This window comes from Sus scrofa, chromosome 13 (genome assembly GCF_054392235.1).
Source record: "Sus scrofa isolate SSC_HxYL_T2T_F1_AM1 chromosome 13, Sscrofa_HxYL_maternal_Yorkshire_Landrace_v2.0, whole genome shotgun sequence".
NCBI lineage: Eukaryota > Metazoa > Chordata > Mammalia > Artiodactyla > Suidae > Sus > Sus scrofa.
Window position 1 is genome coordinate 78,921,498 of NC_139395.1, and position 23,151 is coordinate 78,944,648.

Sequence of the window (23,151 nt, forward strand, 5' to 3'; positions counted from 1 at the left end):
TACACATTTGTCTTTCTTGAGTAAGTAACCAATAATGGCAGAATTGGTGCTTGTAACTCTAAAATTCTCAATGCTGAGAGTTTATATTTAAATGTGTTCACACTTTGGTTTTAGAAGGTAATGTGGAAAACTTAAAGGGAGAAAAGGGGATGTTTTAGTAAAAATGTTTGTTTTATTTTTTTTTTATTAAATACATCCCCAGAAATGTATTCATTCAAAAAGAAAAAAAAAAAAAAAAACGGCCCTACCATCTTAAACCCAAATTGGTGTGGTTCCTTCTTTGCAGCAAAAACATAGAAAAGGTTTGCTGGCTGATCTTGATAATGTGTTGAAGATTATTTGTGGCTCAAAGTTCTGCCTTGGAGAAACACTGAACCAACTTCACTTATTTCAGAAAACAAGAAAAGTTTCATTGAAAGGCCTGAAGAGTCTAAAGATACATTTCAATATTAGTCAAATCCAAGAATTACCAATAAATAGCAAGGGTAAACTAATATCTTATGGTGAGTTGTTTGTTGTGTGAATGGGGTATGGGAATGGGCTGCCATTAGAGTTGTAATTGATTCAACATAGATGCTGACAAATCACTGAGTTCCCACTAAAGAACATAAGCTATGAAATAATAATCACAGCAGCAGTAGGAGTAATAGTGGTACCTTCCTGTTTCAGCCTAAGCAGCATTAGACTGGAAAATGACACTTCCTTTGGCAAGCATCCTTGTCCACCTGGAGTCAGGACATTCTAAATTATGGGAAAATAAACAGTAGAAAATGTGGAGTAGAGTTATTAAAATCACGGGGTGGCTTTGATTTAAAGGTTCTCTTTGATTTCCTTTAAACCTCATATTATGTTTATAAATTAATAGAGAGGTTTCTCCCTAGGGAGATTACAAGAAAGACAGCAGAAATGTCTTCTCCTTGGGGAGGGAGGAAATATGCTATGTTTCTTTCCATCTTTGTTTTTATAATGGTATTCTGAATAAAAATAATATTTTGCTTTTTTTTCTTTTCAATCCATTTAGAAATGTAAGACAGGACAAGAGTACTTTCAAAGAGTAATTACATTTCCTGTTGATTTTAGATGGATGCCAGCAACTCTGTCTTTACTTTCAGATGTATTGTTCACATAGCTATTTCCTTTTGCCATATCAACATGATTTGTCCTAGTTTTTAAATAGGCCATTCTTTTGTCCCAGTGAATATGTAACTGTATTCCAGTGAGATTTCAAATTTTTGCAGTACAACTGCTTGTCAAAACACTGCAGCTCATCACTTTAATAGTCCTTTTACATGACACTGCCTGAGAATAAATGAAAAGGAAGTTTCCCTGGGTAAAAATGATAGATTTAATCTCAATTCATTAAAAATTCTCTGGAGCTCCATTCTAAGTTGATCCTTTTTGGTTTAAAGGGTGCAAGATGAAAATGTTTTAAGTTAACCTTCCAGTTAAAAGAGAACTTTTAGAAGGTGTTGCTTAGAAATAAACTTTTTATTAGGATTTACTTGTTTCAATGATTTGGATTAAGTGTTCTACTTTTCTGCCAATTTAAAAGTGGCTCATAAATTAATGATAAACACCTTATACAGGCATATGAAAATAACTGGGAGTGGAAGTTGGTCTAAGTTACAGGTATTTAAAGAGAGGAGTGTAGCACCATGTTGAGGTTAGAGTGAGACTTAAGAGCTTAAGAGAACAGTGAAAGAAGGTACCTCACGTTGTGTGTTCAAATCCATTTCTATGTAGTTGTTTTCAGGGACAAAAAAAACAGTAAAGAAATATCTAAGGAATCAAGAGTGAATTTCTGTACACCTGAGTGTGAAACATCAATGTCAGACACCATGCCCAACAATGGCAGATGACATTGAGCAAATCAAAATCTGTATTTTTTTTTTTTTTTTTTTTTTTGGTTAAAGGAAGCAGGTTCAAATTCAGACAGAAAAAAATTTAACCTGGTTTGAAAACACATTTCTTATGCCTCACTCAACTTTGACAGATGCAATAGGCCAGATATATTGACTTGAGATCAGCACTGTCTGCATTTTTTTCTGAATATTTTGAAATTCTGCAATGCTGTCAATAATATCCACATAATGACATACATTTTAAACTGCAATTAAGCAAAAAACAAACAAAAAAGAAACAAAAACACACAAAAATATCAAAAAAACCCTCACGATTAATCTGGCATCAACACCAGATCTAGAAACAGATTTTGTTAGGAGGTAAATTTTCATTTCACAGGATGGGTTAGTGGAACTGAGTCTTAATTTTTTCCAAGTATGTTGTTCTGAGCAAATTCATTGGTTATAATAGCATGAACATTTCACTAATATATTACATGGTATTATAAAAAGTGAATAATATCTTGTTTCTTATTATTACTACAATAGGATTATTTTTCAAGTTTTTGAGATTGTACAGTCTAAGTTTTTTTTTGTATGTTTTGAGACTCCCCCTCCTCTTTGACATTCAAAGTAATAACCTTTAGTTAACAGGAGAATCCCTCAATTTAAATTCCATTTTGAAACACTCTATAAGTATAGCTTAGCAAAGAATATATGTTTCCTGACCTTTGGCATGGAATCACCTTAGAAATAAATGCTGCTATAAATCTTACTGGCATATTTCTTTATGTCTAAGAGCTCTGTGAAACACCATTATTTCTCTCATCAGGATTCGATCTCAGCATCCTCAAAAAACCAATTAATATTTGCCCTCTCTGTTCTGCAACTTTGGTTCAACTTAAAGAATGGGATGAAAGTTGGCATGGCTGGGATGTCTCTTGGTTCTTAGCATCAAAAGAACATACACAACATTCCCCAGTGTCAGGAAAACAATATCAAGTTTTATATGAGAGCATGCACCACACCATGGGCCAGGATCTATGAAACTCAAGAGTATTTTTAAGTTGGGCCAATCAAAGAAATGTATGTTGAGCACTGCTTCTCTGAGTCAGCCCTGAACTGACTAGGAATAGGAGACAGAAGTGAGCAGCACCCTCAGGGACCCCCGATCTAAGAGAGAACTCACAGGTAAGCAATTTGAATTCAGAGTGACAGGAGCTCTTAGGGGAGGCAGCAGCAGTGAGCTCTGTGTGGAGAGCATCACCCAGGGGCTTGCATTTGAGCTGCTCTTAAAAGATGAAGGACACTAGGAATCCATAAGGAAAAGGCTAGAGGCAGGAAACAAGTAAGCACAAAGAATCTGGAATACAGAAAATTGTGCTATGTCCTGGGACTGGAAAGCAGTCCTGTGAGGCTGGCATGTTGTATTTTGAGGCAAATGGTTTTGGAGGATGATATGCAGGAAGCAGCCTAAGTGCGGAGGGATCAAGTTGCCTTTATCTCTGTGCCCTGCCTGAGCACGGGGCCTGCAAATATTAGGGTCTTAGAAAATGGCCATGGCATGAATAAAGTGCAATACCTCACATACCAAAGGTTCCTAGCATCACCTGGGATGTAGTAGGTACATAGTAAATATCTACTAAATGAGTAATTATTTATTAATAATAAAAAACACCAAGTCTACAGCCTCAGCAAGCAGAATTGTATTCTTCCTGGTAAAATCTGTCAAGTCACAAAAAAGATAGTGCTTTATCCAGATATCAAATGTTTCCATAGTTATCCATAAAAACTGGAGTTCCCATCATGGCTCAGCCATTAATGAACCCAACTGGCATCCATGAGGATACGGGTTCGATCCCTGGCCTTGCTTGGTGGGTTAAGGATCCAGCATTGCTGTGAGCTGTTGTGTAGGTCACAGATGTTGCTCAGATCCTGCATTGCTGTAGCTCTGGCAGAGGCCAGCAGCTACAGCTCCAACTGGACCCCAACCCTGGGAACCTCCATATGCCCATGTGTAAGGCCCTAAAAAGACAAAAAAAAAAAAACCCACTACGTCTTTATGGATAACTCTTAAAACTGACAGTGCTACCTCTTCATTTGTGTAACTGATGCCTCTTTTCATAAACTAAAGTCACAGACAAAACCAACAAAGTTGGTATTTGCCTATGTATTTCTTTTTATGTACTACAGAGACCAAGTTTTCATTCAAAGGGCTCCTGAACTTCCAAGTCACCTTTGGAAATGAATTTTAAGTCCATACGTTAAATGGTTATAGGTTTGAATTTGGTAAAAACAGAAACTCAACAATCAGCTTAGTGGTTTTCTGATTATTAAGTGCATTTTCTTAGAGACTGGCATTCAGGACAAATTTTACTTCTTGGGCCCCCAGTTTCATTTGCATTTGAAAAGAAAACAGCCTGTCTCCTACACCAAGGTCAGTTAATCTCTACAATCTTTCTTCCTCCCAATTACTGTGAATGAGCATCTTCTCAGGACTTCAGTGATGGTGATTCTGGTTTCTGCCTATTAAAGACCTGTCTCAGCTTCACAGATTTTTTTTTGTCCATACAATGGAACATGGATGCATTTTAAATTAACTTTCTCTAAGAATCAAAGGTAATCATTATTTCTCTTTATAATCCACATGAATATTCTCATTATTTGTTTTTCTTTTCAAGTTGAAGATTAGTTTTGAATTCCTTTTATATTTCTGTTCTCTTTCAGAATAACCTCTAGAGACCCCAGCATGCTCAAAGAGGATTTAAGAAATGACCCCAAGTCCTGTTCTTGACAAGCTGACCCAAACATTTAGAAGAAGACAGCAGGAATCAGCCATCAACTTTCTGTAAGTTGTGGTCAAAGTATCAGTTATGACCTTGAGTGTGTTGTTTCTTTTCTCCCACCAAGAATAAGGAAAAGAGGACCAGGGTTGACACTCTGGGTGGCATAAGCTTCATCACCTCCTGGACTTCTGTGATCTTGAATTAAGTCATGTCCTTTGTAACGCTGAGTTTCCTCTTGTGTAAAATGGGAGGAAGCTTTCCTTGATGGGCTACCTTGGAGATGGCATGGAATCTTGTACATGAAAGCCCTCCTTTATAAAGTCTATGTATATATCAGTCAGTATTGCTAGTCCCCGATCATCTGCTTTATTGTAATTGGCCTTCCTTTCCCTGCTTCGTTTGTGGTTATATCTTTCCCTTTATTATGAACCACCAGAGTTGGAAAGAATGGCATCTAGATTGCCTATGGAGTCAGGAAACTTTTCTCTAGGTACAAAAAGCTCTGTTTTTGAGATAGGTTACAGTGGTCATTTGATGGGTCATTAATAATCTTTGGGCTTGGTGAAATCGACAGAGAAGGCTATAAGTCACTCCACAGGGTTGCAGTGGGACAGCTAGGCTCATAGGACCTGATGTATGAACTACTCCATGTGATTAACTTTGACAGGTAACTTCAGGCCAGCTGGCAAGCTGAAGAGCATTTTAAGTACAAATAATAGTTCTAGGTATGCCGTGAGTGATAGAATAATGGTTGTGTGGAACAGAGTCCTTTAATCTTCCCCTGTGTAAAGAAATCTGGTTTCCCTTTAAGGCCAGGATATCGCAACAAAATCATCTAACAAGATATCTCACATCTTCATTTTATCAAGCCTATATCAAATAGAGAACTGACTCCCAGGGCCAGGCTCATTCATCTCAGGCTGCAAAGGGCCTAGCATGGTGCCTCACAGCAATTTAGTAATAACAACAATAGTATCAGTTATGATGATGGATACAATTGCACCATATTCATCCCAATGGCTACAGATTTACGAAGTACTCAGTCATCCACTGAGATAGGTCTTATTGTCCCACTTAATAGATGATGAAACTGAGGCTCAGAATAGTGAAGCAAGTTCCCAGTTATATACACACCAATGAGTGGATGCCTGATCTTAGAATTCCTGGCCAGAGTTCTTTCTAATAAACATTTCTAAAGTTGAATGGAGTAGGACAAAGAGTTTTCAGATGACATAATCTCTCAATGAGTATTTTTTTTCTCATTGGTTGATTCTGGAGATCCTCAACTTCCTGAGGATGAGAGAGGCCCTTTAGGGAAGATATCATAATCTGTTTTCAGGGCCATTTTGTAATAAGATGTGCTCTCTTCTTTTTCTTAATGGTACTGCAAATGTCAAAGCTATTGATGTGATTTCACCTACTATTGGATTCTTTTGGTGGTCTGAAATAATTAATCATTATTGCTCTTACCCTAATGTGGCCTTCAAGATCGAGAAATGTTTCACTCTTGAGAACACATTGAAATCCAATGAAAAACATGGACATCCTGGGCAGAGAGTCATCCTATATTGATGACTATAAGCAGATGCTAACCCTGCATAATGTGGTTGAGTTTGGCATGGGGACCTAAGCAAAGGAAATTAAACTCTGGAAAGAGTTTGCAAGCATTAAAAAATGGCACTTTCCTTTGCACATCCACCATGGCTTCATGAGCTGCACCTCCTCTCCCTGCTTTGGCAAAGCAAAGCTCTACAAAGAAACTGGACACCAGGGACCTTATTATCTATGTTAGCATAAAATTTGGTAACATTGACCTCTTAGGGTTAGCATGGAAAATGCTAGCTTTTCACTCTAGGAGCTTAATTCCTCTTTCCCTGGTTTTTGTCATATTTGCAAATTTCATTTGCATCTTCCTTTCCCATGGTTTTCCAAAGTCCAGACTGAGACTGGAGCTGTTGTTTCCATTCAGGTGAAAAGTACAACCACAACTGACCATCTGCACTGGCATACAGTCAGGCGATTGGCCAAGGCAAGTATCCTTTGCATCCTTCTGAGTATCCTGAGGAAGCTTTGCTACCCAGCCTACCAATGAATTTAATGAATAGAGGAGACTTTGTCCAGGTTCCAGGACAATCTCAAGTCCTAAGTGGTCCTCATCACACACTAACAGTGTCCTCTTGATCTTCCAAAATAAGGAAACATGATAGGAAAGGGGTCTGCAGATCTTGGCCCATGAGAACCTTCTCTAAGGGCTTTATGTAGAGGAGACATCAATGCCATCAAATGGGGGAGCCATCCCTACTGTGAACTACTGTGATTTATTCCTGAGGAAGCCAGTCTCTTCCTGGGGGCTGGATACTCAATGGTGTCACCTACCCAACTCCCATATAAAGAAAAAGAAATGACAATAGGGGATCAGCACTTGAGGTGCCATTACTTAAGTCAAGCAAGCAAAATTCTCACTGTCTGGAAAAGACCATCTCTCTGTGCCTCAGTTTCCTCATCTGTAACATATATCTTCATATGACAGTGGTAAGAAATAAATAAAAATGAAGTACTTAGAATAGAGTCTGGCAGAGTATCTGTTCAAATGTTAGCCATCGGTGTTAGTACATCACGTGAAATTAACTGATTTTTCTCTGTGTCTTTCCTCTAGGAAACAATTTGGAGATTCCAATCTGATCCTCTCCCATGTGATCCCTTGTACCCATTCTCTTTCTGTACCACACACAATAAACTTGGAGAATGTCAAGTAATCCATGTGTTTCCGATTTGTGTCTTGAAAAACCTGTATGATTGTTCAGACTGAACTATCAATACACCCTTTCCCTTATTGTCAACCATTGGTTATTGCCCATTTTGTAAGCAACAGTGCCTTAAAGCCAAAATTGCATAGCACTATCAAAAGAGCTACCAGAGAAATCTCATTTCAATGCACTTAGCTTTAGTTTCATTATGCAACACTTATTTCCTGAGTTTAAGCATAAACCCAAGATGGTCACCATTATGGCAATTTTTCCATTACCCTATTACTACCTGTTAGTATTCAGATATTTAAAAATATACCAAAGACCAATTTTTAAATATCCTTCTCATGGCAGACACTTTGCCCATGAGAAATCTGAAACGCATTTGAGTTTATACTTCTGTCTAATTTAAATATTTTATTCTCTATTGAAATGTCATCTGTATTTAAAAATCTTCCCCAGGAATTCTGATGCACATCCAGGTTTAGGAACCTTTTATTTTTATCCTTTCTGATAATCAACACATGCAATATGGCATTGGTGTGATGGTAATAGTTATACAGCAGAGTGTTTTCCAGAATATTAAAGAGACTAATTTACAAAAATCATTCAGGTGTGTATCACACCAGCAGTATTCACCATGTTGCCAAGAAGTCATCCTGAGCTGTCTGCTAGCACAGTGAGAAGCTATTTCAAGGTCTCTTCTCAAGAGACTCCCAGGCTGGTAGTGCAAACTAAATCAAGATGAAGCTAATTGCTGAGCTCTATTACTGGAGCGGAAAATATTGCACCATCTTTGCTTAAGACTGAATCTCCATGACAACACCAGTTAAGAGGCTGGGCTAATATTCTTTCTTTCCTTACTTATAGAGCCACAAGTCATAGCCTTTTGTGGGCAAAATGAGTTGATACATCCTTAGGCGACCATTTCAAGCTCCTTGGAAGGGCAACTCTGAATTTGTTTATCCAGGAAGTCCTCAAAGGGATTACTGTTTTCAAACTTCTGTTGATGATTTTCATGTTTTCCTGCCCAATGAGGTACTGAGGACTGTCAGAATAACCATTGCTCCAAATACCACTGCTATTAAAAATTCACTGTGATTTTAGAAAGAGGCAAACTTGTGCACAGGTTAAGACGGAGGGTTAACCTGTGCACCAGGTCTTAGCACTTAGTCCTGGGTGCTAAGCCCTGCTTTGCCCTGTTCTCTATTGTGATGTGAGCACACAACTTATTATCTATGCTTATTTTTTTCTCTTCTTCCAGATGAGTGTAATATTTGTAACTACCTTATAGGGTTGTGTACATTAATTAGTGCATGTAATTATTTAAAGCAATGCTTGTTATGTAATATAATGGTCAATAATTTGTTGATACCCTTATTATGAGTATCACCGAGCAATCAATATAGTAGCCACTAGCCACATGTGGCTATTAGTTTGGGGTTAGTAGATGCAAACTATGACATTTAGAATGGATAAACAATGAGGTCCTACTGTACAGCACAGGGAACTATGTCCAGTCTCTTGGGATAGACCATGATGGAAAACAGTATAAGAAATGTGTGTGTATGTGTGTGTGTGCATGTATACACACACACACACACACACATATATATATATGATTGGGTCACTTTGCTATACAGTAGCAACTGATACAATATTATAAATCAACTGTACTAAAATAATTAATTCATTAGAATTAAATACAATTTAAAAAAATTGTTCCTCAGTTGCACTGGCCATATTCCGCATGCATACATAAGCTTATGACTACTCTATTGGACAGAGAGAATAGAGAATATGGATAGCATCTCAAAAAATTCTACTGGGTGGCTGAGCCATAACCTAGAGAAAAGAAAAGGAGGACTAGAACTTCCTTTAGAGAGGAGATATGTTTTATTCTCAGCAATCTGCTGATTGTGAAAATATTCTACAGACTGTCTGGGAACACTGAGCCCCATTTCTTTTGTAGCGCCTAGTAAATTGTGCTTTGCATTGTGGACTGTGCGATTAATATTAACAAAACAAAAATATTTTCCAGAAACATTTCTCTCTCAGTTGGGACAAAAGATTCCCCATTCCTTTTATACACTATTTAAATTTCTCTGTATTTAAGGATTCTGTAGCTGCACATAATTCTTGAAAAGCAGGCAAGGTGGCTACTTTGTAGTCATCATGTGTCTCATAGTAGAACTCTGCAGCTAGTGGAGAGAATGATTTCCTTAATCACCACCCAAAGGGAAGCCATGTGCATGTTTACTTGTCATGCCAATGTTGCTCAGCAATGGAAAATACAAGTTAAATATTCAAAGATAGAAACCCAGGCAGCATGTTTCTACCACTTTTCACCTGTGTGTGGTCAATTCTGGAATTCTAACATTGGCTGGAAAATGCTAGGTCCATTTCCTTGGAATCAAATTAACATGTATTATTTGCCCTATGACTGGTCAGTCACTGACATCACTGCCTGGCAGGTACTTTGAGAATGTTTGAGAATGAGGGGGAAATACAAGTACAAAGCAAAAGATGTCTACAGTTCCAACAAGCCAAAGTTTTATGTGAATCTTAAACAGTTAGTGATGTTATGCATTGTCTAGAGGGGTCTCTGCTATCTGTTTATATTTTGGGAGAATCTGTAATGTAAAACTAGCATGGGAAACTAAGAACTAGAGCCAGTATAGTATACTTGATCCCATACCAGCTCTATCAAGCTGGTTGAGTACACTACAGCCCAGGAGGGACCTCTCCCAGCATCTCTGATGCTCATTCCAAAACTCAAGCTGTAAAAGGGCTGCATGGAATTCCTGGCAGCCTGGTGGTTACAGATTTGGCATTGTCATTGCCATGGTGCAGGTTCATTCCCTGGCCCAAGAAATTCCACATGCCGTGGGTGTGGACATTTTTTAAAAAAACAAGGGTGCATAAGGGATTGAGAAAGCAAAATTTTGAGCTTTCATTCAAGTTATACATTTTTTAAGTATGAAATTGACTATATTGATTATATTGATCACTACATACTTTAAATAAAAGTATTAATGAATGCAGAAAGGATTTTTAAAAATCACACACTTAAGAAGTTCCCTTATGGAGAAGTGGACTAACAATCCCGAGTTGTCACTGTACCAGCTCGGGTCGCTGTGGTGGCATGGGTTTGATCCCTGGCTTAGGAATTTCTACATGCTGCCAGTGCCCTGACTCCCTCAAAAAAAAAAAAAAATTACACAATTTAAAAAAATTACATCATCAACTAAATGTTAAAATCTGCTCTCTCTTGTATAGCATTTCCTACTTTTGTTGTATCGTGTTTATACACACAACATTTCATCTTGAGGGCATCACATTGAGGCAGGTGACATCATCCTCATCTATCACCCTCATCACCCTCATCAAACCACAGCTCAGGGGGTTAAGAAAATTGTCCAAGGTGTTAGTGATGGGAGTAGCTGTATTTTTTGTTTGTTTTGTTTTCTGTTTTGTTTTTTTGGCTGCATCCATAGCATGTGGAAGTTCCTAGGTCAGAGATTGAACCTGTGCCACAACAGCAACCTGAGCTACAGCAGTGACAATGCTGGATCCTTAATTGCTAAGCCACTGGGGAAATGCAGAGAAGTAGCTTTAGAAACTCCATCTGACCCCATTATACCCCAGCATCCTTTCATTAAAGAGGAGTGATATCTTGGGACTGAGAGGGTCATCTTTAAGCCAAGGATAGAGAAAAAAAAATCCCTCACTGTAGAGAATTCAGATTGCAGTGCAAACTGGAAAAAAAAAATTAACAGCTCAGCCAGAATGGAGTACAAAGATTAATGGCTAGAGAAGAAGGAGTGAATTATTAATCTCAGATAACAACTATGTTGTATATCCCTCCAAGGCCAGGAGGCTGGAGTGGCTGGACATGCATGAATCATGTGTGAAATGAGGAAACGGGATGCTATCTTGAACTTTGTTTAGCTTTGGCCTCTGACACCAGCACTGCAGGGGTTTTAGAGACACTTCCTAAACCCAGTTTCAATCCGGTTGCTTATTTCTATTCAAATAGCCTTTTGAGGCTGGTGACAGAGGTTAAATCAAGTCTGAAAACAAAGCGAGATACTGACTCCTCTTTTCAGTTACTTGTCTTGTTTCTAATGGTGCCTGATCCAAACCACCCTAAGTGATTTATAGAGGGCCTACTGTTATCAGGGTCTGGGCATATAAAATTTAGGTAGCACAAACTGCTGTTCCTCTGGGAGTTTATATAATCCACAGGAGAGAGGAAAACAACTAACTTTTTCAGACATCGCACCCGGATGCCTAATAGAAGTATGTAGAAAGGGCCGGAAGTAGCCCTTTGCTCTCATGGGGTGTCAAGCAAATATTCTGTGACTTGAAGAATGGGGCAACAGGAGAGAGGGAGTTCTAGGCAGAGGGATGTGACAAGGGAAGGACCAAGTGCCTGAAATGATGGCAACCTTATTGTCAGTGCCAGTCAGTGGCTCTTGAGCACTTGCGGTATAGCTACTGCTATTCCCAATACTTAGCATGTATTAGCTCATTTCATCCTAACAGCCTCAACCACTGTGAATCCTTAGGGCCATTTCACAGATAAGGCATGTGTGGCACAGAGATGTTAAGTAACTTCTCTAAAGTAACATGCTGATAAGCAGAGACTTTTGGATACAAGCACAGCCTTGTAGGCCTGGAGGCCATGCTTCTGACTGATGTAGTGCCTCCCCATGATAGGTATGTAGTATGTTTGAAAAAGATCCATTTTCCAGTGGGCAAGACTACAGAGCTTCTCAACCATGGCACTAGTGACATTTGGGAGCTAGACAATTCTTTGCTTCAGGGGGCTGTCCTGAGTTTTGTCTGTGGAAGTTTTAGCAGCATCTCTGGCCTGTGGCATGTCTATCCTGCAGTTGTGCACATCAAAAATGTCTCTAGCAATTTCCAAATGTTCTCTGGGGCTACAACTGCCCCAGTTAAGAACTACTGGACAAGCAAATAATGTGTGAGGCTAGAGAGCAGCAAAAAAAAATACATATATTAGAACTCAACTGTAAATATCTTCCAGGTTCACCCTGAGGGCCGTGGGAATGAATCCTGGAGAGAGAAGGGGGCCCTTGTAATCTCAAAACTGAGCAGCAGAAAAGATAACTTGCAAAAGCATCAGGGCAGGAGGTCCTGTGAGAGACAACCCCAGCTTCTGAGTTCTCAGCTTAGGAACAGGATGTGTTCTCAGACTTTATAAATTATATGTTCAAAAACCCTAAGGCTAAAGATAGCAATGGATTCTGTAAGAACAGAGGAAAACCACTTCACCCAGTTGTCCCTAGCCAACCCCTAACCTGAGTTCTAAGCACATACAGTTTTATTTTAGGAAAGAAAACTCCTGGGGGAAAAAAGACAAAACAAAACAAACAACCCCCCCGCCAAAAAAAAAAAAAGCCGAGTTTTCTTAAGGTGCTCCAATGTCAGACCTCCTGTCACAGTGTAAGTGTGAACACAGTTATGGTTATGTCAACTTTAGGGAGGACATTTCTGCAGAAATATTTACTGGACACTTGGCCACCATGGGGAAAAAAAGTGGAAATAATCTCTTCCTACACTTCAACATGAACAAAATCTCAAACCAAGGGGGAATGGGTTCAGAGCAGCAACTTAATAAACAGGAAAAAAAGACCTATGTACTTTCTAAATACTCTACAATAAACATATTGGTTTTGTAAAACAAAAGATGGTTTTTAAATGATCTAATTCAGAACTGTACTTCAGGTGACGAATAAACACTCACCTAACTATACAATTTCATCCATTCCTCAAGCATTTATCTTTTCTACTACCTGTTTTTCTTTCTAGTGTGTTCGTTATCACATCAGTGGGACAGATTACAAAGAAATATTTTCCTAGCCCTCTTAACAAGGCTGCCATGTTCATTTTGAATCTAGTATACCTTCAAGCCTTTAACCAACTTCATAATTTTGAAGATGGAACTCGCTTGGGAAGAATAACTTGATTGCCTATGAAAAATTATCCAATCTCAGAAAGAGCCAACAATGCATCTCTGATAGAAAACCAGCCTAAGTTTAGAGTCAAGGACTTTGAAATTAGACATGGTGTAACTTTGAGACAAATAGCCTCCCATATCAGCTGCCTCATCTGACAGCCAGGGCATCTGAATAATTTCATTAACCAGGTTCTTTCGAGGTTGCATGAAGTAGTCCAAGCTAAGTTAAACAGATGTAGTCAGAGGAATGGCCAACTTTCAGCAATGGGTATCCTTTCCAATCAAGCATGTAAGAGAATCATTCAGGACTTTGGGAGATCATACCAACCTCACGCACTCTAGGAGACACTTGAGTTCAGATAACTCAATAATCTGCTGGAGTTCCTGTTGTTGCTCAGCGGGTTAAGAACCCAACTAGTATCCATGAGGATGTGGGTTCGATCCCTGGCCTTTCTCTGTGGGTTAAAGGATCTGGCATTGCCATAAGCTGTGGTGTAGGTTGCAGACACAGCTTGGATCCTGTACTGCTGTGGCTGTGGCACAGAATGACAGCTGCAGCTCTGATTTGACCCAGAGCCTGAGAACTTCCATATGCCAAGAGTACAACCCTAAAAAATAAAAGAAATGGTCTACCTTCAACAAGAGCATACCCCAGTCAGATGGTGACCCTCTCACATCTCAAGGCAGGAACCACAACCCACCTCACTGCGGCCTCAATGACAGCTGGGAGAACTGGGAAGTTGGCATTGTAGGAGCCAAGTCTCTCAGCATCAGTTCTCCTTGGAATAACCTCAGACCCCTAGCTTGCCTTAGAGGAAGAATACGTAATATAGAACACTGTCTCTTAAACTGCTTTGTTCAAAAATAAAGTCTCAAATTGAATGCCAAAATCCAGCTTAGGCATTCAAGTAATAATTTTAAGTTTTCAACAGCTGGAGTTTTTTACAGTTTGTCTTTGAAGAAGACTGCTAAGCTTTCAGATTCTTCTTAAATAGTAAATAGATTTAATCATAAATACCCTGTAATAGGTGCTTTGTTCCTTTTATTTGGAGGCAAATTGCCATTTCTGATTCAACAGGATAAGGTATAATTCAGCAGCCACTATATGGAGACAACAACTACCCCACAGTTCAGATTCTGCGCTGATAAAAGGCATGGAAAGACATCAAAACCCAAACATCTGCCAAGCATTGTCGGGCAAAGGTGATACTGAGCAATGTTCTGTGACATTTTAAGGACAGCCAACAGCTCGTATGAATGTATGTACTTTTAAGATGTCAGGAAGAAATTCAGGTCATAGGATTAGGTGATCAGCCTCTTCTCATATGTGAATCCTTCCTTTCCTTCAAAGGTTAAAATGCTTTCTTCTTCTCCAAGACAGATGTTATCAGAAATCAAGCAGAGAGAAAGTGTAATAGATAAACTCCCAGGAGGGCAGTGAAAATGAGGCATCCCATCCCCCTAACCCCTCTTCCCTCCAGGGAACAGAGTATGAAATTGTTAGACCATATGGGGAATGTGCTATTGGGCATGGGGTTGGCACCAATAGCAGACCGAGATGTGCTTGGGACTATACAATGGTGAGGAGCTTGGGCAGAGCAACAGAGGGAAATTTTGCAGGCATGGTCCTTCCTGCCTTGCCCAGAAGATGCTTTTCCTTCTCAACACCATTGCTTCTCCTTGGCCATTGGAGGCCTGGATCTAGGAACTCACATAGAAGATACATGTAGTTGACTCTATTTCATGTCATACCTTCTTGGCCTCAATGCAACTTGGAGGAGGAGTGTAATTAAACCAGGTAGGAGCTCTATCAGAAAATACCCCCTTAGCATAAAGAGTGGATGGTCAGTTAACACCAATACCTAATAGAAGATGCTTTTCACTAGAATTACCTGGAAATTAAACCCTAAGTTGAATAGAACACAGTATTATTCATGTCAATCAGGCCTGCTCCTTAGCATCTCCAATTAGACAGTTTCAGATGATAAGCTTTATGGTGATGGGAGCTGGATTCTGCCTCCCTGCTGCTGAGTCTTCACCACCTAGTACAGTCCCTGGCACATGATAATTGGACAGTTCACTTTTAGGACTAATGTACATAATACAACAGGAGATGTGATACATACATTTTTCAATTGACAATAATTCAACCACATGGATTCTAGAGAAGAAACTGTAGGAGAACAGGAGGAAGAGAAAGAAAAACAATGTTCTTCCTGGTTTTCCTGTTCAACCTAGACCCAGGCTTCCACTCCAACAGGGAAATAAAGCCTCAGCAAAAATTCAGAGTGTCCAAGTCAGACACTCTAAACCCTCCAGCTTCTGTAGTCCCAGGCCTTAGCGGTTCATGAATAATTGAAGCACTTCTCAAATTTTAATGTCCAAGTGATCACCCAAGGATTTTGTCAAATTGCAGGTGGAAGTATTTCAACTCAGCATAAATCTAACAAGCTCCTGGGCTATGCACACAGTGTTGGTCTTTGGACCACATTGCAGATAATGTGGACTGAAGGGATTGTGTAGGAAAATTCTGACTATGCCTAACTTTTACTAGACATGCTTACTTTTTTTTTTTTTTTTTTTTTTGGTCTTTTTAGGGCCACGCCCATGGCACATGAAATTCGCAGGCTAGGGGTCCAATCTGAGCTGCCAGCCTATACCACAGTTCACATCAACACGGGATGCTTAACCCACTGAGCAAGACCAAGGATCAAACCCATGTCCTCGGGGATACCAGTCGGGTTCATTACCGCTGAGCCACTACGGGAACTCTAGACATGCTGACTTTAAAAACTAACTCTTATGAAAGATGAGAGTCCACTAAACACCAGCATTTTAATCTCACCTCACAGAGTCATTTTACAATTAAATAGTGAATGTGAAAATGTGGCATATTCAACTGTTAACTGAAGATGTTTCTGTCTCAGCAGAAAACATAAAAATATGGCAAGTTGTAATTTCATTTACAAAGTGTTTTAGGTTATTCTGGCAAGTACAAGGGTTTAAAGCACCTAAGGTAATAAGAAAGACAAATAATAAAATATTCAAGACCCATTTGCACTGTCATATATACCGATCTTAATTACAGACGGCAGATTTTCATCTAATTGCTAACAGTAAAGTCGGCTCTTGAATAATTAGGAGGGGAAGGCTTACCATCCTTGGAACAGTCTCAGAGTACAAAAACACTTTTGTTTTTCAAATGTCGCTATGACATTTTGAAATAATTCAAAAGAGAAATACAGTAATAACAAAAATAATGCAAATATTAGTCCAATATTGAAGTATAGTTAAAGGGGCCCAAGGTGATCACTGGCTAAAATGCAGATGCTCTGACTCTGACTTTCTCAGTGCTGAATATGCATTAGAATCACCTGGAGACCTTTCTATCTACACCCATGCCTGCCCCCACCACCTGGGATTGTATGTATTTGCATGAGGATTGGATACAGGCACCTAGAGTTGAAATATCTCCCCAAGTGAATCTAATGGCAGACAGGCCAGATAATCCTAGCTCTAATGGAGAGATTCTCAACTCTGGTCCCACAACCAGCAACATCAGCATCACCTGGGTACTTAATAAAAATACAAATTTGGGAATTCCCGTCGTGGCTCAGTGGTTAACGAATCTGACCAGGAACCAAGAGGTTATGGGTTCGATCCCTGGCCTCACTCAATGGGTTGGGGATCCGGTGTTGCCGTGAGCTGTGGTGTAGGTTGCAGACTCAGCTCAGATCCCATGTTGCTGTGTCTCTGGCATAGGCCAGCAGCTACAACTCCAAATAGACCTCTAGACTGGGAACCTCCATGTACCACGGGAGCAGCCCTAGAAAAGGCAAAAAGACAAAAAAAAAAAAAAAAATACAAATTTGGGGGCCTCACCCCAGACCTGCCGAATCAGAAATTTGGGGGTTAGAGTCTATCCATGTGTGCTTTAGCAAGCCCTGAAGGGGCATTTGAGGCATGCATCTAGAAATTCTTTCCTGAGAAATTTGAGGGTCCTTGTGCTTCTTACCCAGAGAATATTATGAGGGGCCATGAAAAGATCTCCCATTGAGACTTTCCTATTGGATGGCCTACAGCCCAGGCTCTGGTGTTATTCCAGAGAGGGTTTTACCACCTCTAGTCTGGGATCCTCAGCAATGGAAGGAAACTTAAGGTTGCTTAATTAAAGATTTAATGTCACTGTTACCCCTAAAATATGATCATGTATAATATGCTTAAATACATTTAATAATAGGGAACTCACTACCATCTGACCTAATCCTTTCCATCTTTAGATGCTTACCAGGTAGAGACTCCATTTACAAAGATGACTGATTTATGTTTGGCCACAGAACCTGAGATGAATGTTATAAATTTCATGTGACCCTTTACAAAGTCTTAGGGAGGTCTGAGATTTGCCAAGGTCATGTGGTTTCTGACCAAATTTACAGCAAGCTCTCTGTCTTGAGGATAGAAAGAGAATGAAATGAATTCATTTTCAGAACTGATAAGACGAAGGCTGTTGTTGAGAAAATTGAACCATTGGTTCTTGCTTTATGTTCTCTTGTCTCCAAAATAAATACCCTCACAGCCAATATCTAGCCACATCACCCCTGCTGAGTCCTACCGATAAGCACATACAATAGCAAGACTATTAATGAATTGCTCATGCATTCCACTTATCCATTACAACAATGCTCTTCCTTGTCTTGGCACATGTAAAAAATGATAACATTGTCAGGCATAGTCACTAAACTAGAGAGGATTTCCGGCAATCTACATAAGGCTTGCTGAAAACCAAAAAAAAAAAAAAAAAAAAAAAAAAAGTCCATGTTATTTATAATACAAAATAATCAAAAGGATTAGTAATAAATTAAGTACTCAATTTCTTTCAAATGCCAAAACCTAAAATATTCAATTTTTTAAATGAAAACTTGGGCTTGCTTCCATGACAAGATAGTCCCTATCAACTTAAATTCATGAAATGGTTGCAAACAATTCCCAGTCAAGACTTTTTGATGATGATATCTTCAATTTTTTTTTTTCTTTTTAAGGCCACATCTGCGGCATATGGAAGTTCCCAGGATAGGGGTTGAAGCAGAGCTGCAGCCACCAGCCTATATCACAGCAACCTGGGATCTGAGCTGTGTCTGCAACCTACACCACAGCTCATGACAACACCAGATCCTTAACCTATTTAGCGAGGCCAGGAATCAAACCTGCATGCATCCTCATGGATCCTAGTCAGGTTGGTTAACTGCTGAGCCACAAAGGGAACTCTGATCTCTTCAAATTCTTGATAGAGATTATGAATGAAAAACTTCACATGAATAGATGATAAAAAGTGTGAAAGAACTTTTTACAGTCAAATTTATATTTAAAGAATCCAACTGCTTCTCCTTTATTGAAAAGGACAATATTAAAATGCCTTGTGATACTTGGGATGACATGAACAGATTTTGAATCCAATTCAAGGTTTTTTTTCCCTCAAGTGTTTTAAATAATGATGATGTTTTAATCTGTTGGTGTCATTGTGCTGTTAAAGCAGTTACTATGCTAGGATGCCTCCAAAAGTTTGCATCCATCACAAATGGACAGAAGTATCTGATGTAAATGTGAATGCAAATATATGGGATAAGAAGCTGGATGTAGACCTGTGAGGAGCACACAGCCATCTTGCTCTTCCAACTCCAACTACATTACAATCAGGGCATATCATTACTGAACTCCTGTTAGAGCTCCATGGGGCTCTTGTCCATTTTGGGCAGTGGTACCTCCTACAGTGAAACTCATATTGAGGTGGTAGAGCACCTACTGGCCAAGCCTCCTTGGACAGTGGGAAGAACTCTTCCTCACTCGTGTGCCCTTCACCAAAAGGAACCTGAAACAAGTCACTACTTCCTTCTCCATTCAGGAAGCCCTCAAGGAAACCCCATACTCCCAGACAAAGTTCCTTGTCTTAGGCTTGATGTCCTTTACATGGTTACCCCAGGACTCAGCTAGCTTTAGCAAATGGGAATATCATGTCACAATACTCTACATTTCTAGAGTCCAATATGGCAGCACCTTGGCCACCCATCCTACCCACACCATCTTTGGACATCAATGGCATTTTTCTGAAAGCAGCGATTCAGGGCAAATCTACTAAGGGAAAAATTATATATGAAAGCACTTCCTAGGTGCAAATGATGATGTTGAATAGCAATGTTTATTCTATAATCACTCATTCCAAATAGTATCTCATCCCAAAAAGATAGCTGTAAGCATCCTGCCCTACAACCATTATCTGAGTAAAGTCCAATCTGAAGCCCACCTGCACCAAAATGATGGAGCTCTTAGTAAAACTGCATAACCATAGATATACCCCAATTCAAATAACTCTGTCTAGTTGAGGACAGATATGATCAAATTATAGCTAATACATGTTAAACTGCAACTGTGAGAATACTTTGTGAACAAGAAATACAGGGAACTAGAAAGATCAAGTGTCACCAGAAACAGAGATCAAGAGTAGCTTTTTTAAAGAAAGGATGCTTGGGGGATGTGTAGGAAAAGTGATGGGAAAGCTCTCTAGGCAAAGAGAAGAATGTGTGCAAAGGCCCTGTGGTACAAGCATAGCAAATAGGAAAGAATGAAACAAGGTCAATGTGACTAGAGGGAAGAGAGAAAGGGCAAGTGTGGTTCCAGGTAAAGCCAGGAAATAAGTGTCAAGTCACATAAAAATTTATAGAACAAATTAGAAATGTCTGCCTTTAGAAAAAAGGCAATGAGGAGCCTTTGAAGAGTTTTAAGCAAGGGAGGTGAGAATACAAAGAACAAGTGATGTGATTTACATTTTTAAAAGAAACCACTCTGACAGGGGTATAGAGCAATAGCTACATGTAGATGTCTAGAACTCAGTTTGGAGATATTCCATTAGTTGAGTTGATGATGTTAGCTTTGACTGTAGATGTGGAGGTGGAGATGGAGACAGATAAAAGGAGAGAAATAATATTTCAGAAGTAAAAGAAACAAGATTTGTTGATGACTTGGCTTTCACCCCACCTCTCCACCTGTAAGAAGTCCCATGGACTTGGACTGCAGTGGGCACTTATACACTGATTGACTTCTATGGACCCAGACATGGAAAAGCATAGTGGGCTGGTGCCATATTTATAGAGCTGTAATACCTGAATTCACTTGATTTGATTTCTGTGCTATGAAATAAAGAGTAACTTCTCCCATGCATATGGCCAATTATTTTGAGATTTTTATGAAGATATCTGTCTTTATATATGTATGACCCTTGAAGCACTTATGTGTGTGCAGATTTTCAGTCAGCTACAATATTTAGAGGGAGATGTCCTCAAAATTGCCCCAGTTCTGACACCAACTGCAAGCTTGGAGGTTTCCCAAAACAACCTTGGATTTGGTAATTTGCTTAAAAGACTTACTGAAAGCTCTTACACTCACAGTTATGGTTTACTACAGGAAAAGAACTCAGATTAAAATCAGGCAAGAGAAGCAGCACATAGGACAGAGTCCAGAAGCACCAAATGTGGAGCTTTCATTGTCCTCTTCCCCACAGAGTCATGATGAGTGGATGTACCACAATTCACACAGAGTACTCCCAGCCCAGGAAGTTCTTTCCAGCCTCACTAGTCAGAGTTTTAATCAGGGCACTATTATACCAGCGTGACTGATTGATCGACTTATTGCCATAGGGTTTAACTCAGTATCCAGGTCAAATGATACCACATGACCTGAAGTCCCCACCCTAAGTAACATTGTTACTATCTGGCTAGCCTGGGGCAGTCAGGCAAACAGAGCATCCCAGGAGTCAAAAGCAAAAGGTCAGATCTCTTTCTGAACAAGGTTAAAGTCTTCACTGTATGATAATGCCAAAAACAACACCAAGCTATGCCCCCAAACTATGTTTTCTGTCACTACCAGCAGAAATGTAGTTGGTTAATATGGCATTGAAATGGGAATATAGCCTTGTAAAAATATGCTTTTTCTTATAAAAAGTATATTAAATGAAACAAGGGTAGATTCCCACCCCTCCCAGAACTAGTTTTGTTATCTCTTAGATAGAAAGCTTCTTTTAAGAATTTCCATTTTTCCTTACTGGCCTCAAAATCCTAATTCCTGTGGCGAACTAGGGAAAAGTGCATTTTTTTTTTTAAATTACTCCAAAGGGAAGTTGGTTTCCTTTTCAGCATTTTCATCTTTCTCCAAATTCTGAGTTTCTTGGTTTAGTCATTTTTGGCTTAATGCATCAGATAATGGGCCAAATTCTAAGGTCTCCCCAGTCATATATATGAGGAAAAACTACAAGAAAACAGAAACAGGATGGTTTTCTGTTTAGAACAACTACTGCAAACACATTACCATTTAATAAATTCTGGCAGTTTCCATAGAGGCTGTCATAACATAATGCATAAACGATGGTGCACAAATCACAAGCACCATGTTAAGTAGGCATAGTCACTGTTACAGTACCTTTTTTTTATTGTGTTGATGAAACTTGGCCGCTGTCTACCAGTGCTGAACAGAAACATGGAGACAGGGTTTTGGGTGAAGGAGAAAAAAAAGCAACTTCATTGCTTTGCTAGGCAAAGAAGGTCACAGCAGGCTAATACCTTAAGAACTGTGCACTACTTTGAGAGAACATAGGAAGTAGTTTTATAGTTTGGGAATGGAGATTAGGGCCACAGGTAAGGATCAGGTTGGATGTAGGCTTTCATTCCTTAAAGTTGGTGTTTAGTGGCCCTGGGACTGGTTCTGGTGGTCCTGGAATGAAGAAGGCTTCATCAAGTAGTTAACATCTTTCATTAGTTGGGGTTTTATTCTGCAGAACTCAAAGATATTGCTACACGTATCCTTTGAGGGGGAACCAGGACCCTGCCCCAAGGCTGCACTGTTTCTTGACTGCTCCTCCTTTGTCTCCACATCCCCTCCCTTCCCTGATTAGCAATTGTTTGAGCCTACACTTTGGAACTCTGGGAATGTCTTGAAGATGGAATGAGGCTTATTTCCTACAGACAATAAATGGGGGGTGGGGCACAGAAAGGATTTTGTGCCCAGAATCCCCACAGGGTACTGCTCAGTTTCAGTTGAAACCGTTGATCTTAAAGAAAGTGAAAATATTACTTAGAAAACACAAGCAGAGGGAGAAACCATTATGGTCACCAGAAATTTCCAAAATCACTTAGGCCAGATGCCTATGAATCATTCTCAGGAACAAATTTGGCACAGCTGCTATCATTATCACAGAAATTCTGAGCATCCTTTATCTTTTCAGTTCCTTATGGGCTCTCTGTCTAAGACAGGACTTTTGACAGTGGCTTCTGACTCTGGGCTTTGTGGTGTATGCTCCTGATTTGGTCCTCTTACCAACTAACTTTGCTCTTGGCAAAGTCCAGTCTTGGTAGCACCACACACAGAATATATTACAAGGTTTCAATCTTCCTTATTTTCTGACAAGCAAGTCTGCTACTGAATTCTCAATTCAGAAAATGGGAGTTTGGGGGTATTTATAGAATTAAGAATCTCAGGGAAAACTTGTTTTGTTTAATTCCAAAGAACCATAGGATTTTTATAGGACATAAGAAGTTTCTTCGTTAAATTTGCCTCACAAAATCTCTGATTTTTTTTTTTTTTTTTTTTTTTTACCTTCAATTCCAACACATACCTAGTTTTGGTTTCAGTGATTTTTGCTTGTTTCTTTGATTTGTAATGTTAATAAGATGGTTTTATGTATACTATTATCTCAAATGAGGCTTAGTTTGCTTTTTTTCAGCTTTTATTATTTGTTTATTTTTATT

General features: G+C 39.3%; 1 protein-coding gene across 19 annotated transcripts in view; it reads left to right on the forward strand.

Moving 5' to 3' along the window:
* The window catches only part of GRM7 (glutamate metabotropic receptor 7), an 894,437-nt gene that overhangs the window by 842,933 nt on the left and 28,353 nt on the right, over positions 1-23,151 (forward strand). For 2 of the 19 annotated variants that reach the window (XR_014823662.1, XR_014823650.1), the window contains exons 11-13: positions 287-4,460; positions 4,569-4,689; positions 7,284-7,383. The exons of 4 other annotated variants lie outside the window; for them this stretch is intronic. Coding sequence is in view for 1 of the 15 variants with exons in the window: in XM_084989228.1 (XP_084845354.1) it covers positions 287-297 (11 nt within the window). In the remaining 14 variants the exon portion in view is untranslated. Of the gene's footprint in view, positions 1-286; positions 4,461-4,568; positions 4,690-6,561; positions 6,657-7,283; positions 7,384-23,151 lie in introns of those variants that run through there. 13 more of the 19 variants (XR_014823664.1, XR_014823657.1, XR_014823651.1 and 10 more) reach the window with 12 other exon arrangements.